The sequence below is a fragment of the Acanthochromis polyacanthus genome, chromosome 4, assembly GCF_021347895.1.
Source record: "Acanthochromis polyacanthus isolate Apoly-LR-REF ecotype Palm Island chromosome 4, KAUST_Apoly_ChrSc, whole genome shotgun sequence".
Lineage (NCBI taxonomy): Eukaryota > Metazoa > Chordata > Actinopteri > Pomacentridae > Acanthochromis > Acanthochromis polyacanthus.
The window spans coordinates 7,571,318-7,587,679 of record NC_067116.1 but is presented as its reverse complement, the minus strand read 5'-3'; the positions used below and the strand labels follow the sequence as shown (position 1 = coordinate 7,587,679).

Below are 16,362 nucleotides of genomic sequence, written 5' to 3'. Positions count from 1 at the left end.
GTGATTAATGCTTCCAGCTGGAGGGAAAAGTGAAAAGCAAACTTTAGGACGCGACTCCTGCCAAGTGGCGAGTAGAAAGTCGGTCCAAGACACACAGAGAACAGCCTGCTGCCTCTTGTCTCCTCCGTTTCCTTCAAATCCTCACGTTTAATCTCCAGTCGACTTCACTTCCTTCTCCTCCTCCACACTCCGCGTTAAACTACTGCAAATCTACTTAGATTTTTTTTTCAATTTTCCACTGACAAAAGCATTTTTTAAAAATCATCTTGACCAGAAACTGTGAAAACTCAACTGTGATGTGGCGTTTTTTGGAAACTGAACCAAATCTAAGCATAAAATCATGATATTTCATTAAAATTATTTATTCTACATGTCTTATTTAAAAAAAAAAACAAATATGAAGAATTTGCTCAAATCAGATTCAGAAAAACAAAACATTCTGCATTTCTTGCTGCAACAGTGAAGCCATTATTGACTGAACTGTGACCAACAGTCATGGTACAAACTTCACTGAGTTTTTGAACACTGCATCCTGTGTTTACACAGAACTGACACAAGTATGGAAAGAAATTAAAATGTAAATAGTAAAATATCTATAGTATCTAGAGTCCCTGTTTTTGTTTCCAGTAGAGGTAACAGCTGTGGACACTTGGAAAAACGTTCTACATGTTGATTCCAGGGTTTTTTTTATCCATTTTTTGTTAAGTAGATTATCAAGAGCCAGTGGTAAGAGTGTGTGTGTGTGTGTGTGTGTGTGTGTGTGTGTGTGTGTGTGTGTGTGTGTGTGTGTGTGTGTGTGTGTGTGTGTGTGTGTGTGTGTGTGTGGGTGTGTGCTTGTGCAGTTGTGTGCCTATATGGAGGGAGGGTGGGATGGGTCTTTTTGTAATGTTTTTAAATGTTGTACAGCACTTTGCGTTACTCTCTTTGTATGCAAAGTGCTCTATAAATAAAGTTTGATTGATCGATTTAAATAAATTCCAGTTTTGTTTTATCACTTTTTAACATGTATGCAGTTGTAACTCTGTCATGCTGCACAGACGACATTTCTGAGTTATTTGTCCTTCTAGTCATGGTTGTCCTGTTTCCACAGCTGTAAAAAGACTTCAGACTGCAGCGGAAAATGAGCCCACAGAGGAGCAGAAATAAAAAGAAGAAATCTCGTCCCATTATTCTAACTTCAGCCTTATTTTACTGGGTGCTAATTAACTTTAGATTGAATTTAAATATTGTTTTTATCACTTACAACAAAGCGATGCTGTTTTCCATGAGGTTTGTGGTCATCTGAACGAGTTAAAACCAACTAAACTTGAATCTATGAGGAAAAGAAGTTGTATTCCCAAAATATACAGCAGTTTTCCACATCTGATTTACATGGAAGCAGGGATGTAAAACAGAGCAAGAAAGAACTAGTGAGCAGTATCATCAGTGATGTAAAGATATCTGATCCGTGTAAGGCTTGATTAGAGATCCTGACCTCTCGAGGTTTTCCGTCGTGTCCCAGAACTTCCCTGAAATAATCGACGTTATCCGTCATGAACTCTTCTCCGTCGTGGAACAGCAGGTAGGTCAGAGCACACTGCAGAGCCTCTTCCAGTCGTTCCACTGCACAGACAAACACATTTATCTTTACTTTATTTTACACATGAACACGTTTAAGGGGCTGCGGTTCTGCAGGTTGAACTCTCCTCTGGATGTGAAACTTTTGACTACAGCTGAACTATTACTGCAACCAAAGAAGAAACACTCACAGATTAATCGACCAAACGTGAAACAAACTGTCCAGTTCTACATGTATTCTCTCCACACTTCCTTCTCTGCTCAGTCCAAACTCCTTCTTTACTGGACTGTAAAAGTTCAGGGTTAACCAAACACTTCCTGCCTCGGCTGCGTGTTCTCTGGTCAACAAGAGTCTAGAGGTTTGAGTTCAAACAGAAAAACCTCAGTGAGGATTTATTTAGGAAACCAGAACACAATGAAGCGCTGCTGGTTGATGGTGAACGTCGTGGACTGGAATCACAGAGGAGGAAAACTACCGGTTTGTGGGTGAATAAATACTAACCGCATTAGATTTACAGTTTTTAACAATATTAATACCGATATTTATGGTTTTGTGTGCACAAAATGTAGTGAATCGTTGATTTATGGCAATAGATACACAATAAATCATTTTAAATGTATTCAGATCAGAAACTTAGGTTTATCTACTGCCTTAAAAATGTGAATTAACTGATGAGAAGTTATTTCATGAGTGAACTTTCAGCTGTTGATTCAATGAACTCATTATTTTAAGTCAAAAGTGGCTTGAAAACTTAAAAAAAAAACTAACATTTTATGCTAAAATAACAAGAAAATAGCAAAACTCTCATTTTTACATGATGTAAAATGGAAAAGATGAGTTGATTTCACTAATTTTCTTGCTGATTATTTACAGTGCAGGCAGGAAAACTTGTGTTTAACTTCTTATAAACCCCAGTTATATACTTATTTAAATTTTATTTAATGAGGTGAATGAACTTTCAGATGTTCATTCATTCAACACATTATTTTAAACCAAAATACAGCAAGTTTTACATTTTTAAAGTAGTCTAAAATTTAAAAAAAGATGTTTTATCCTATACTAATGAGAAATTCTTATATTTCTGTAAAAGACGAGTTGATTTGACTAATTTTCTTGATGATTTTTACAGTGCAGAAGGAAAAATTCGTGTTTGGCATGTTAAAAATCTCAAACAACTCAGATTAAATTTTGAAACTGGACCATGTTAGCCTTTTTATGAGCTGTAATGGACACTATGACCCATTTACCATCTTTACAATACAACAGTATTAATGTCAGAGCGAGACTCTCAGGAGAAAAGTCTTTTCATGCAGACTAAAGTGCCGCCCTTCAGCCTCTTTATTTGATCCACATCATTAAATCTAATCTCTCAGGTCCTCGGCAGACTGTATTTCCCAACTAAACTGTGGTTTTTCTGCCAGATCTCCGGACTAGAGGAGCTTCTCTCATGGATTTAACTTCTCACTGAATAAAAGCATTGATGCTGCTGTCGGGGTGCGGTTCGCTGCTGATTTTCTCGACCTGTCTGCGGCTCTTTGTGGTCATCCTGAGCTCTTGTACAAACACGTTTGGATAAATGGGTGGATTCTTTGTTCAGAATTCTACATTAAACACAATCAGACGGATGTTTGGTTTGACAGATTTGTTCCCTCTGCTGCACAGAAAGAGAAATTCATCACAAAAATACACCTGGAAAACGTCTGATTCTACACGACTATCTGCTGTTAAACCATCCAGAAAACAAACGCACCTTTAAAGTAAGCGAACTGCAGGTAGTCGTAGTGCAGCGGCAGGTAGTTCTCCATCGGAGAGAGGCGACCGGGACGAGTGGCCAGATCTCTGACGCACTCGTGTTCACAGTGAAGCACCTGAGTGAAATGATCTGCAAAGGAAAGAATCTAACGTCAGCTCTCATATAAATAACATCCAGCATGTTGCAGATTCTTTAGTGAAAGTTTTGCTTTAATTCATTTTTGCAGGTTTTGCTGGTGGAATAAACTTTGCTTCATTTCAATCCTCATAATCCTCCATAGAAGTGACTTCTTTTTTATTCCATATATTAGCAAGACAAGGTCAAAAACAAATATTTAGAATATTTTGCACAATTAAATTAAATAATTGCAAATTACATGCAGTATGTATTCCCTAAATACTGCAATAAACTGTAAAAATCCACTGTTAGAAAGCTAATAACATATTATAATAAATATCAGTATTTATTATTAATAGTAGAATATATTATATACAGAATATATCAACAATAATAGTAGTATAATTATTAGCAAGAAATATGTTATTTTATTTCACAATTTAAAGTGAGTCACAGTCTGTTGTTGCAAATAAACAAACTAAATAAAAATGATAATAAAATAACAGAATAGAATACAACTGAAAATAATCTAAAAACAAAAAGACACAAATAAAATATATAATAACAATAAAATAATATAGAAATAAACAGATAATGATAAAAATGAAAAAATACAATAAAATAATCTAAAATGAAACTTACAAATTATGCATTATGTCGTCCCTAAATGTACAAAAAATGTAATAAAAATCAGTGTCAGCATCCACCTTCAGAAAACTAATAAATAAACAAATATTAGTACTTATGACATTTATTTGAACCAAAAAAAGGAGAATTAATAGAAAAAAACATGCCATATTTATTATTCAAAATTAAAAGTGAGTCATGGCCTGTTTTTGCAAAAAAAATAAAAAATACATAATAAAAAAATAATACAATAAAAACAAAAAAGCCCAAAATATAATAAAATATAAAATAACATTAAAAATAAAACCTAAAAAAGCATAAGAAGAAACAAATAAAATAAATAATAATACAAATATCCTAAAATAATAAAATAATTTAAATCATTAACATCTAAACATGTTATTTTTTATGATCTTCTGAACAGCAACAACTATTCTATATGTAAAATAGTTTCATTTAATGCCAAATCAAGTTTATATTTACAACTTCTATGGCACCAAATCACAAATTTGCATCAAAAGGTATTACTCTTGAAAAAAATAGTTTTGAACATGGAAAACTCTACAGAACAGACATGAAAAAGATGATTTGTGCTCACAGTAGACAGAAATCCTTTTAGTATCAGTTGATTTACGGTCAAATTTATAGTTCAAACTGCTTAACAGTTTTCAGTAAATGCACAGCTACCTCCATCTCTCTCTATAAACTCTTTAAATCTCAGTAACAGTCGGATATATTCCACTAACTGCTGGCTCAGTTAACGTCCACGTGGTGCTAATTTCTGCTCATGTAGAGTTTCGTGTTGCGTTCACGGATGTTAAATCTGCTGAGATCATCTGAGTGACATCAGCTTGAGGCAGATCTGAAGACTTTTACACAAAAACTGGAGCCGATAATGAATAAAACGTTGGTTTATTCTGATCCAACTGCCCCTAAAGAACCTCCAGATCAGGAGTCATGGTGAGGCTGCTGGTGAAAATAGAAATCAGCTGCGATAAACATCGTCTCAGTCTCTGCTCAGGTTGTCTGAGGTCATACATGTGGAAATAAACATCATATGATCTGTGTTTCTGTGAAAAACACCACATAAATGTTGCTCCAGTGCAGTTTTCGTGTGTTTTGTGTTTCCTCAGGTGAAGATTAAAGCGTTGGGTTTTTTTGCTCCTGCATTGAGGAAAACGTGTTTTACAGAGCGATATATCATTTCCATATGTGGATCTCCGGGAGTGGAGCCAGAGGAGAGCTGGACAGCATGAGGTCAGTCCTGAACAGCTGCACAACGACTGTCAGATCCAACGTCTTCAAGAATCTCAGAGGGGCTGAATCACGCTGCACTGTACAGTTCCCATGTAACGCCATGAAATCCTGCCTTTTTATACTCAGCTAACAGACTGTATTACTGTCAGGAATCCATACATATGTCTCAGCACGGAAAAACACTGTGATCAGAGGCCCTGCGATGGAAAATAATCAGCTGACTAGAAGGAAAACAGAGCCCGGCCAAAGCTAATTAGCCGTTTCTCCGTGTTTATACGAGCAGGTCGAACATATCCGAGGAAAAGCTCACTTGTCAGCAATTAAGCTGCAGCTACTGCACAAAATCCGCCTCAACTTGTGTCAACAGAAAGAAAACCCCTGACCAGAGCATGATAAACAGTAAAACCCAGGAATTATGTTTTGGTGCAACAGTTTGGCTGATTCCTCCACAGTAAACGAGTCTGGGTCTAGTTCAGTGCCACAGCAGAGTGTAAACAATGTGAAGTGATAAGTCAGACACTTGAGGTGAGATTAATGCTGGTTATTCATGAAGATCATTAAAACTGTGTGATACTCCTTCAAAAACTGCTAGCTTGAACAGATCCAGCTGTATCTGTCTTATAGTGACCTTTAAAACCTTGACAAACGCGTCAACTACTGTCCAGGAAGATTTTAATCAAAGCATTACTATCACTACAGACCAACAGTCATCCAGATCTGTGTAGCCCCAGTTGAGCCAATCAGAATGAGCAGCTGCCTTACCATCCACCAGGTTGATTTATTTTCCAGAGCATCTTCTACTAAACACCAAGAAAACAGCTTCTTTCCAAGAGCCATCACCACCCTGAACTCTCTCATGTCTCACTTCCAGTCAACAATCTAGTGTAACTGTGCAATATACACCCCTGCCTCATTCCCTGTTATTTATATTCACTCTGTTAAGCTCTGCAATCTCGTTATACATTGTGTAATGACAATAAAGAATATTGTATTCTATATTCTATTCTATTCTATTCTATTCTATTCTATTCTATTCTATTCTATTCTATTCAAAATGTCTCAGCCATGAGCAAAATTCACCAAATGTTCTCCTGTTGGCTGCAAGTGTGAACACAAGAGTGTTCATGCACTCAAACTCACCCCAAATGACTTGAGATTTTTTCAAAATTATCCAAAATGTGTCCAAAATGACTCCCAACTTGTCCACAAGGACCTAAAACCATGGGCGTAACGGACGCAGGGTGCGCGTGGGACATGTCCCCCGCACTTTCCACATCTGTCCCCTCTGTCCCCCGCACTTTTTTCAGCCGTTACAACAGCTAAACCCGTTATTAGCATCCAGTAACGTGTTTTCCCGAGCCGTCTTTGAATGCACCATGAGCGCATGCTAACGCAGGTGTTCCACAGGAGACGTGCTGCTGTGCTGAGCAGTGCTGAACGTGCGTCTGGAGTAATGTTTAGCAAACCAGCCAGAGCTAGCAAGAAGCAAAAAATTTTACACAGTTCTTTCCAAACAAACCGTGTAAGTTGTGTGACCTTGTTGGATGCAAACAATGTTAGACTTGTTAGCTAAATGATGACAAGGTAAAACGTGGCAATATATCAATATGTTAAGCTAGTTAACAATAATTTAAATGTTGCTGCCTCTGTTACGTTACTGCTAATTAGTTTATTCTTGGAATAAACCCAGTCCTCTTTCATTTCTGGGCAGAAGATGTGCTCACAATTGCTCTCCATGTATTTAAGTCTTTTGGTCCCAAAAGAGGAGAGTCATGGAGGAGAAAAAAGAATAGGCTATCTATGGTATAAATTTACAACTATTTTTTAGTCCTTCTCTTTCTAATTCTATCTCAGAATTTTGATTTTCAGATATTTTTTAATGATTATTTCCATAACAAAGAGCAGAGTCAGGCAGGAGATGGACCAGAGGCGGCGGCCAGCAGTAATGTTGACCATGCAGGGTCTGCAGAGGTGAAAAAAAATATATAAGTGGCTGAGAAAAAAATATGTATCTATGGGTTAAAGTGATTTTGAGGTTAAATTCTACTGCAATTTTTACTCTTCCTAATGCTATTTCAGAATTTTTCTTACCACATTTTTTACGTTTATTGCCATAACAGAAAGAGCAGAGTCAGGGAGGAGATGGATCAGAGGCCAGCAGCAGGGACAAGGATGTAGGGTCTTTACAGGTAAGGAGAGATTATAACTTCCTGAAAATAAGATATCTATTGCAGGGAGAAACCAGGCAGTACTGATCATTTCATGTTCAGTGTTTGGCACCTTTGGCTACTCGTCCAGTAGATGTTCAAGGGACATTGTTGTCAACTTAACTGGAGTTTGGCCACTAAAACTTTAGATTTTATAGTTTAAAGTTTTATACTTTATAGTTTAAAGAACTAGCCTAGTTGGTCCCCTGGTATTGTACTGTGGCTGTTAGGGATTATGTGGTTCTTTAGCCACTAAGGACGGTGCAATTAAATGTAAGAGAATGATAAATCGCTCTGAAAAATTTGTCCCCCTCACTTCTGAGATGGTGGTTATGCCCATGCCTAAAACTAGTCTAAAATAACTGAAATTTTCCAAAATGACACAAACTTGTTTAAATTGTCCAAAATGAATTTAAAACTAGCTGCCACAGTGAACACAAGAGTCTCCATGCACTCAAACTTGACCACAGTTCTAAGAAAATTGTCCAGAACGACTCATAACTAGTCCAAAATTAATTATAAGGTGTTGGAAATAGCAAAAAACTGTCCAAAACTTGGTGAAAATGTCCAAAATTAGCTTAAAATTAGCAGCAAGAGTGAACACAAGAGTCTTCATGCACTCAAACTTGACCACTTTGCTTTGAGATCTGTCCAGAAGGACTGACAAGTAGTTCATAATTAATTAAAATGTGATCAAAATAGCAACATTTTGTCCAAAATGACAAAAACTAAGAGTGAACCTAAGAGCCTTCGTACACTCAAACTTCACCAAAATAACTTGAAAATTATCTTCCATTTTCTTTTCAAAATTGATTAAAAATAACACATTCTCAAGGATTCAAAATGTGTCCAAAGATTGTCCAGATTTTACTTGCAACCAAAACTGTTTAAAACCACCAGAGCTGCAGCTGAAAATTAAAGGCTAAAACTGTCTTGTACACCATAAAAATGTGATTGAAGATTTGATTAAATCCTGCACATCATCCCCGAGCACAGTTTTATTTGTATTACTTGAATAGTTATTCTTTTAATCTCTTTAAATTTTTGTTCTAGCGATTTCTGCTGAACGAAGTCAAAACCTTTGCATGTTTATTTCATCGTCTGCAGATGGACTAACAGAGCGCAGCAAACCTGAAGGATATAAAAGCTTTTATTCTGTCAATTACACACATTATTTGTTATCTTCAGCTTGCAGCCAAAACAGCATCCTTGAAAAATCTACAACTTTCCTGCAGGAGGAATAAATCATCTGTGTGAAAAGCAGTGAGAGAGATTTCTCACAACATCTCAGCTTCTCTCCCTACCCACAGTCCAGGTTATATGAGGATTACATGCTTTTATTTTGAAATTTACATCACAGTAAGGGGCATAAAGAGAGAACAGTAGCTGCTGTTGGTTTGTATAATATTTTAATTATCTGTATATTAGTTTAGGGTTATAGTTTGGTCTTATTTTTATAAATATGCAGTTCGTGATTGGTCATCTGCAGACAGTTTCATGTGAGCGTCCTCATAGCTGGATTCACAGTTTGTTTACTCAGTTGTTAGATTAGGTTTAGAAAAGCTAGAAAAGAAAATATATCCTGGGGGTGTTGAATTTGTTTCGTTGTGCAGCCCCAGATGGTGTGTTTAGGTGCATGAAGGAAACTAAAACATTCAAACATCTGTGAGAAATATAAGCTTAAAAGACAAACATCGAGAAAACAGACACTGAGAGGATGAAACTATTAATGAAACAGCTCAGAGCAACAAAAAACTCTCACGCCTGAGAAACAGTAGCTACCAAACCACAAGCTGAATAAACTAACCGGCACAAAAAGTCAACAGAAGTCCGTTTGTTTTACTGGATATAACTTCAATTAGTAGCAAATGAGCTGCGATGTGCAGAAACAGAAGAGAAAAGTCAAGAAAGGACAGCAGAGAAACCAGGCTGAGTTGGTACAGGGACAGAAAAGAAACAGAAGGTGAGGGGAAAGAAGAAGAGGAAAAATAGTAGGAGGAGGAAGAAGAAGGAAAAGAGGAGGAGGTAGAAGAAAATAATAAGAGGAGGAGGAGGAAGAAGAGGAAAAAGAAAAAATAGGAAGAAGAGGAAGAAGACAAAAAGAAGAAGAAGAGCAGGAGGAGGAAGCAGTAGAAGAAAAAGATGAAGAACAAGAAGAGGAAGAGGAAGAAGAGGAGGAAGAAGAAGGAAAAGAGAAGGAGGAAGAAAAAGAAAAATAAGAAGAAGAGGAGGAGGAGGAAGAAGATGGAGAAAAAGATGAAGAAAAAGAATAACAAGAAGAGGAAGAAGAAGAAGAGGAAGAAGAAGGAAAGGAGAAGGAGGAAGAAAAGGAAAAATAAGAAGAAAAAGAGAAGGAGGAAGATGAAGAAGAAGAAGAGAAGGAGGAAGAGGAAGAAGGATAAAAAGAAGAAGAACAGAATAGGAGGAGGAAGTAGAAAAAGAATAAAGAAGAAGAAAAAAGAGGAGAAGGAAGAAGAGGGAAGAACAAAAAGAAGAGGAGAAATAAGTACAAGAAGGAGAATAAAAGAAGAAGAAAAAGAGAAGGGAAAAAAGAGAAAAAAGAAGAAGAAGAGGAGGAAGAAGAGGGAAGAACAAAAAGAAGAAGAAGAAGAGGTGGAGGGCGGTTCTGGTAGTGACTCAGTGGGATTCATTCATTCTGCTCCACTGGCTCAGATTCAGGCTGTTTTCCTGGACTGTAGAAGTCGGTAATAGAGCATGTCTACCAAATCCCACAGCTAACTGCTCAGCTAATAGTTCTGAACAGCACTTCCGAGAGCTCTGCCACCGCTTCTCCCTGTTAGTTCAGATCTGGTCTGATCTGGAGAGTCAGCTAAAGCAAACAGTGCAAACCCAAAACTCCCCAAATCAATACACTGCTCTATGTTGCTAGTGCTGCTATGTGTTCTACACGGTTCTAACACATCTAATGGTATCATAAGCAGGCTTTAGTGGGATAAGGTGGTCTCATCTTAAATGAAAAATCATTGGATCCAACAACTAAACAAGATTATAAAAAGATCAGATAAGACTTCTCAGCAAAACTCTAAAATTTAGAGTTAATTTAGGGATTGGTGACCTCGGTGATGTGGTAAACCACGCAACAATCAGAAACTCATGGAAGCTCGTGGGAATCCTGTGCCCCTCACTTTTTTTAAACCAGATTTTTCCCCAGAAATGCTCTGCTCACATCTGGTCCTGTAAATATGCACTGAGCCCTTTTGCAGTTTTTACTTCCACCTTGCTGTCACCTAGAAAAACTCAAGCCTGACATAAATCTCGGTGTTTCAACCTGTGGACTGCCAGGAACAACTCGGTGCCCAATGAAAACAAACACTGCTGAAATTATTTGAAGCTCCACTATAACTCAGCCTCTCAAGTTTTTAAAAGGGATTTTCTGGCATTCTGGGCGAGAGAGGGGGAATAATATGCAACAAATCTGCAGCCAAAGTCAAACAGTAGACGTTCCAATTACATTTTATTGTGTAATTCTGAACCACAAGGCCATAATGATGCCCCAAGCTAAGAAAAAATGGAATATTCTGGCAGCTAGGCCACCAGAAAATACTGTAGCATTACAGAAAATAACAATGTCATAAAATATGGTGGGTATTTCCAATTTCCTTAAAGTTTGTGTACTTAAAATTCAGGAAATGTGCTGTGAGACAATGTTCACGTGTTTTAAAGGTCCAGTATGGTGGAAATCCATTTATATTGAGTTTGTGGTTGCTAAACTTGGAAGTGTAAAATAAAAGCAGTTAAAGATATGAAGATGTTTATGTAAAGCTTTAGAATTTATTCAAATCATTACATAGCACCAGCTGCTTCTGCTAACTCTAAAATGTCTCAGCCATGAGCAAAACTCACCAAATGTTCTGTTGTTGGTTGCAAGAGTGAACACAAGAGTCTTCACAGCCAAAAATGCCTTGAAAATTGTCCATAAGGAACCATAACTGCTTTGTTTAAAATTACCAAAATTTATCCACAATGACTCAAAACTTGTGCAAAATAATCGAAATGTATTTAAAATGACAGAAACATGTTAAAATTGTCCAAAATGAGCTGAAAATTAGCTGCAATGTGGACAAAATGACTTGAAAACTGTTCAGAAGGACTCATAACCAGTCCAAAATTAATTAAAATGTGTTTAAAATGACTCAAACTTGTCCAGGATAAGTGTAATTTGTCATAAATGATGAAAAAAAATCACATGACATCTTCATTAAATTCTGAAAAATTAGGCAAGAGTAAAACACAAGTCTTCATGCATTGAAATTTCCCCAAAATGACTTGAAAAGTAGTTCAGAACGATTCAAAATGTGTTCAAAATGTCTCCCAACTTGTCCACAAGGACTTAAAACCTGTCCAAAATAATAGAAATTTGTCCAAAATGACAGAAACGTGTTTACATTGTTCAAAATTAGTTAAAAACTATCTGCAAGAGTGAACACAAGAGTCTTCACGCGCTCTTACCTGAACACCCAGTGGATTACTGGTATTTTTGATGGCAATGTCACCACAACAATCGAAAATCTCAAATGGTAGCATGTTGTGGAGGTAATGTGGTTAACATTAGCATTAGCTTTGATATTATGTCCACAAGTCAGAGCTCTGTGGAAACATAAACCAAGAAACAAGGACTGAGTGGGTTACTGTGTTTTCATGTCGTGACTGAAACGCAGCACATTAAGCCTTTATGTTAGCTAACAGTCACTTCAGCGACATTTCCAAGCTGCCAATCTGCAGCAAAAATACAGATTTTATAACGTTATCAGACAAACTCACCAAAGACACAAGCTAAAAACAACTGCTTAAATTTCAAACTTATTTTACTGTAAAATTATCCTCACAAAGAAAGTTAGAAGTGATAAAAAGTCCTGATATCACACACTTATTCACATCTGTGTTATGCATTGTCAATCATAGACACAGAGAGAGTCTTCTTCCTGAAAGGGGCGGGGCCAGCACTGTATTTAAAGCTACTAATGCTGAAATGGTGCATTTAAAGCAGGACTAAAACCAGGATTTATACAGTGATGTGAGCATAATATTTGAAAGAAACATTCTACAAACAGGTGAGATTTTCAACACATCTCATGATAAAGTACAGATACAGTGTGACTACAGCTCTATTTTCACCTACAGCGACATTTTATTTCACCACACCTCTTCTCCTAAAACATAGCTGTTATTCCTCATCTGTCCTTTGACAAAGTGCCAGCTCCCATCCGGTGCCAAGCTGCTGCCAGGCAGATTTGATCACCTAGTGAGCATGAAGCCCGTTGTTTGGCCTCGTCTAAGCCTCCACCGGCTATTCAGCACAACCAAAACCAGCCTGGGCTCGGAGCCACGCAGGATAAGTGTTAGCGGAGGAGTCACAATAAGCTGATAAAACGCGCTGCACAGAAACTAAACAGGGTCATTTATATTTTCTTAAACTTAAAATGAACTCCGAGACTCATCAAAATGGAATCGAGGTGAACTTATGAGAACGGCGCATCTAATAAGCCCAACGTGGCAGTTTTACAACAGCAAACAATGCAAGGAAGGATTTTTCAAGCAGCAGAGACTCACAAAGGGGAGTTTTAATGTGGTGCAACATGCAGAAGTTGGGAACTAAGCATGAATTTATAAAACCAATAAAACATCTCAGAATGCTGTTTTAGTGTAACTCTGAAAACCAACACTGGCAGCGATCACATCAACAGTGATTCAACGTTATCATGCTGATGTTAAACAACTAAAACCTCAAACTAAACAGAACATTCTCTAATTAAAAGCACAAGTAGAGTTTGTCAAAAACAATCATCGTGTTTGTGTCTGTGCTGGAATTTAAACACATTTATTCAATAAAGGAAGGCTCAACCCTGATTTCTTAACCTGTTATCTCAGTTATGGTTTCCAGAGAAGAAAATGACCTTGAAGAACAAACTGTACTGAAAACAGCTCATTACAAACCTCCAGAAACTCATGAAATGAAGGTTTTCTTGTAGAGGATTTTCTTGTAGCATCAGATATTCCTACACTGAAGCTGCACATGTAGTGATTGAACAAAAAGTAGTGAACGCTTGGCAAGAGAGCGGATATCCTCCTTCCTCATGACCTCATAATCTCACTGTACATCAACATGCTTTCCTTTAACATGAAGCGAAATGCTCAGTTCAGACATTTTGTCCAAGTTAAGTTCTCGTAGCTTTAAAATGCTCTTTTATCTCTTTCAAAAACAACTCTTGTTGGAAGAAGTCTACCATCAGAACATGCCTGGTCCTGATCAGATCAGATGGTAATCACTGTCAAGCCTCAACATGGACAAGTTTCTCCCAGTTTTGGTGTCCAGAGAACAAAAAGACCTTGAAGAACAGTCTGCACTGAATCCAGCTCACTATAAACCTTCAGAAACCTGTCAAATGGAGCTTTGTTTTTGCAGTTTTAAAAGAGTTTGAACTGCATGTTTGGTTTCTGTGGAATATCTCCCACAGCGACATGAACTCAGACGCAATATTGCAGAAATCTGATGCCACTTGTTTGAAGCCTTCATGTCAGCAACTTAAAGCACATCTCAGTGTTTCACAGCTTCTCTCCTGACAGTTGAGAAGGTCAGCTGCCAGAAACAAAACTGTCTTCTCAACACCACTCAGCACCAATTTATATCTGCTTTAAACATCTGTACAGCTGTCCTGTGCTATGTGAGGGTAAATACGGGAGAGATTCTTGTCACCAGATGTTTTCTGACTAAACGAATCTGCTAAGATCTCACCTGATACCAGTTCATGGAGGCTGTAACGGTAGCGGAGGTGATCGTGGCCCTCAAACCTCTGTGGTCCCTGGCAAAGGGCCCGACACTCCACGTCTGCCTTGTAATATTCCACCAGTGCTTCCTCGAACAGGCCGAGGGCCGCTTCGTAGTCGCCTTTATCGTAGAGCCTCACCGCTGCCGTGAAGGATCGCTGAGATGGAGACAAGAAAGAGGAATTACAGCAGCAGTATTTACAACTTTTAGCGCAGAACGGCGTGAGCTACACAATTATTATCATGGCTCCTCTATAAATAAACCTGTAGCCAGTTCATAACATTTTAACAAGTCCTCTGGCGAACATCAAGTTTGCTGCTGCAGCTTCATAAACAGAAGAGGGAATGTTGTCCTGAACGGTAGCCAGAGAGGATTATCGCCGTAACTTATTCATCAGTAAATCTAAAAATTCGTCTACTGTGCCCAGAGAAAATTAGCTTTAGGCTGAACATTGCAAACAAGCTGCTTTCAATAAGAAAATACAGGACATAAGAGATGAAAACACATAGTTTAAAGTGTGCACCCACAGCAACAGAGCTGAACAATCAAAGCTATAGAGACACAAATTAAATACCAGTAATGCTAAAGACAGATTTGCAAAGTGTGCGTCTGCAGTGTGCAGAGGATGGAAACGAAACCTAAAGGGTAAGGTTTTCTTGAAGACAGACACTTTAAATGACCCACAATTGACCACAATGAGCTCTAAAAGGCCTAAATGAGTTTCCAGTCATTAAACCTCAAGGCCCATTAGCACCAAAACCCCTTTAGAAAGCGACAACAGCTGCACTTTTCGCTTTTGGGATGAAGTCAAGCAGAAAAAATGAAGTCATCGGACAGACATTTGGATTGACAAAAGATGACTTGGAAGGCTGAAGGTCACACAGATGCAATGAAATGAAATCAATGAAGGAAGTCTACATTTGCAGGTTGTGACTTTCTGATTCACCTGGTGAGGCCGAGCTTCTCGATCCACAAAGTGATCCTCCTGGACGCCCTGCAGGTCTTTGTACTGCTCCAGGTCCTGACCCATCTCCACATGTTCTGGGTTGGCCTGGAAGTAGGTGTGAGCTGCTGCTGCTGCCTTGTCCGGCTGATTTAACTGGAAAAGAAATAAAGAGAGAGAGGAAAGAGATGCTATTAAAACAATAATAACATCAGACTTCACCTCTGTGGCTGAACTTTGTGCACATCCGTTCCAAAAATTGTTGAATAAAGGCACAAGTTCACCCGTGCAGCTGAGAACGTCGGTTTAAATCAGGCGCAACAGCTAAAATGAATGAGACTGCACGAAGAAAGTGTTTGCCAAGTGTTTGCCAAAGCAGTTCCAGCCAATTACACTTGGTGTATCTTATCTGGATGTTAAAAATTTCAACAGAAACACATGGACATGTCTCTGTTAATAAAAACTGCCAAATAAAAGGACAAAGTTCATGAGATTCTCTGAAAAACAACAGACAATCTGCAGACGTTGTTCTGAAGCTGCAGGAAGAAACAGATCCCTTTCTGAAAATTCATTCTTGGCCATTACTTTGGAATGCACTTGAAATAAGCAATATATCAGCATTAGTTTCAGAAGAACTGAGCAGACTTAGAAGGATGCACTGTTCCCATCCACTTCCTGCCATTAAAGGGAGCCGTCATTATTACAGCTAATATACTAGATGAGGTCGTTGCACTCGGAGCAGATGAACTTATTGGAAGTTGGAAATAACAGAAAGAAACAATAACCACAGAAATTCCATACACTTCCTAAGAAACACATCTAATATAAACGCATAAGCACAGAGATAGTTTACTGCTGAAAGTTGTGAGCGGGTATAGTGTGTAAAGTCGAATCAAACTGAGACATAAGGCACATTTGAACCAGTTCTGCTCCTAGACATAAAAGATAATGACTAAAAGACAACCCTGAATAAAAACACAATAAAACACAAACATTTTAAAGAAACATCTCAAGTCACATGTTTTCAAAAGTTTTTCATTGCTCTTCGTGGTCTCAACATTTTTGGATTTATTTAAAATTAGTTTATAATTTGATTTCCAGAGTTTCTATCTT

At 37.9% G+C, this 16,362-nt stretch overlaps 1 protein-coding gene across 1 annotated transcript in view; it reads right to left on the bottom strand.

Annotated features, from left to right (window-relative positions):
• The window catches only part of p3h2 (prolyl 3-hydroxylase 2), a 100,278-nt gene that overhangs the window by 12,612 nt on the left and 71,304 nt on the right, over nt 1–16,362 (bottom strand). Inside the window, exons 2-5 of the mRNA XM_051947474.1 lie at nt 15,253–15,405; nt 14,274–14,463; nt 3,309–3,440; nt 1,475–1,602 (exon numbers count right to left, since the gene is read on the bottom strand). Of these exons, the coding sequence (XP_051803434.1) occupies nt 1,475–1,602; nt 3,309–3,440; nt 14,274–14,463; nt 15,253–15,405 (603 nt within the window). The remainder of the gene's footprint in view (nt 1–1,474; nt 1,603–3,308; nt 3,441–14,273; nt 14,464–15,252; nt 15,406–16,362) is intronic.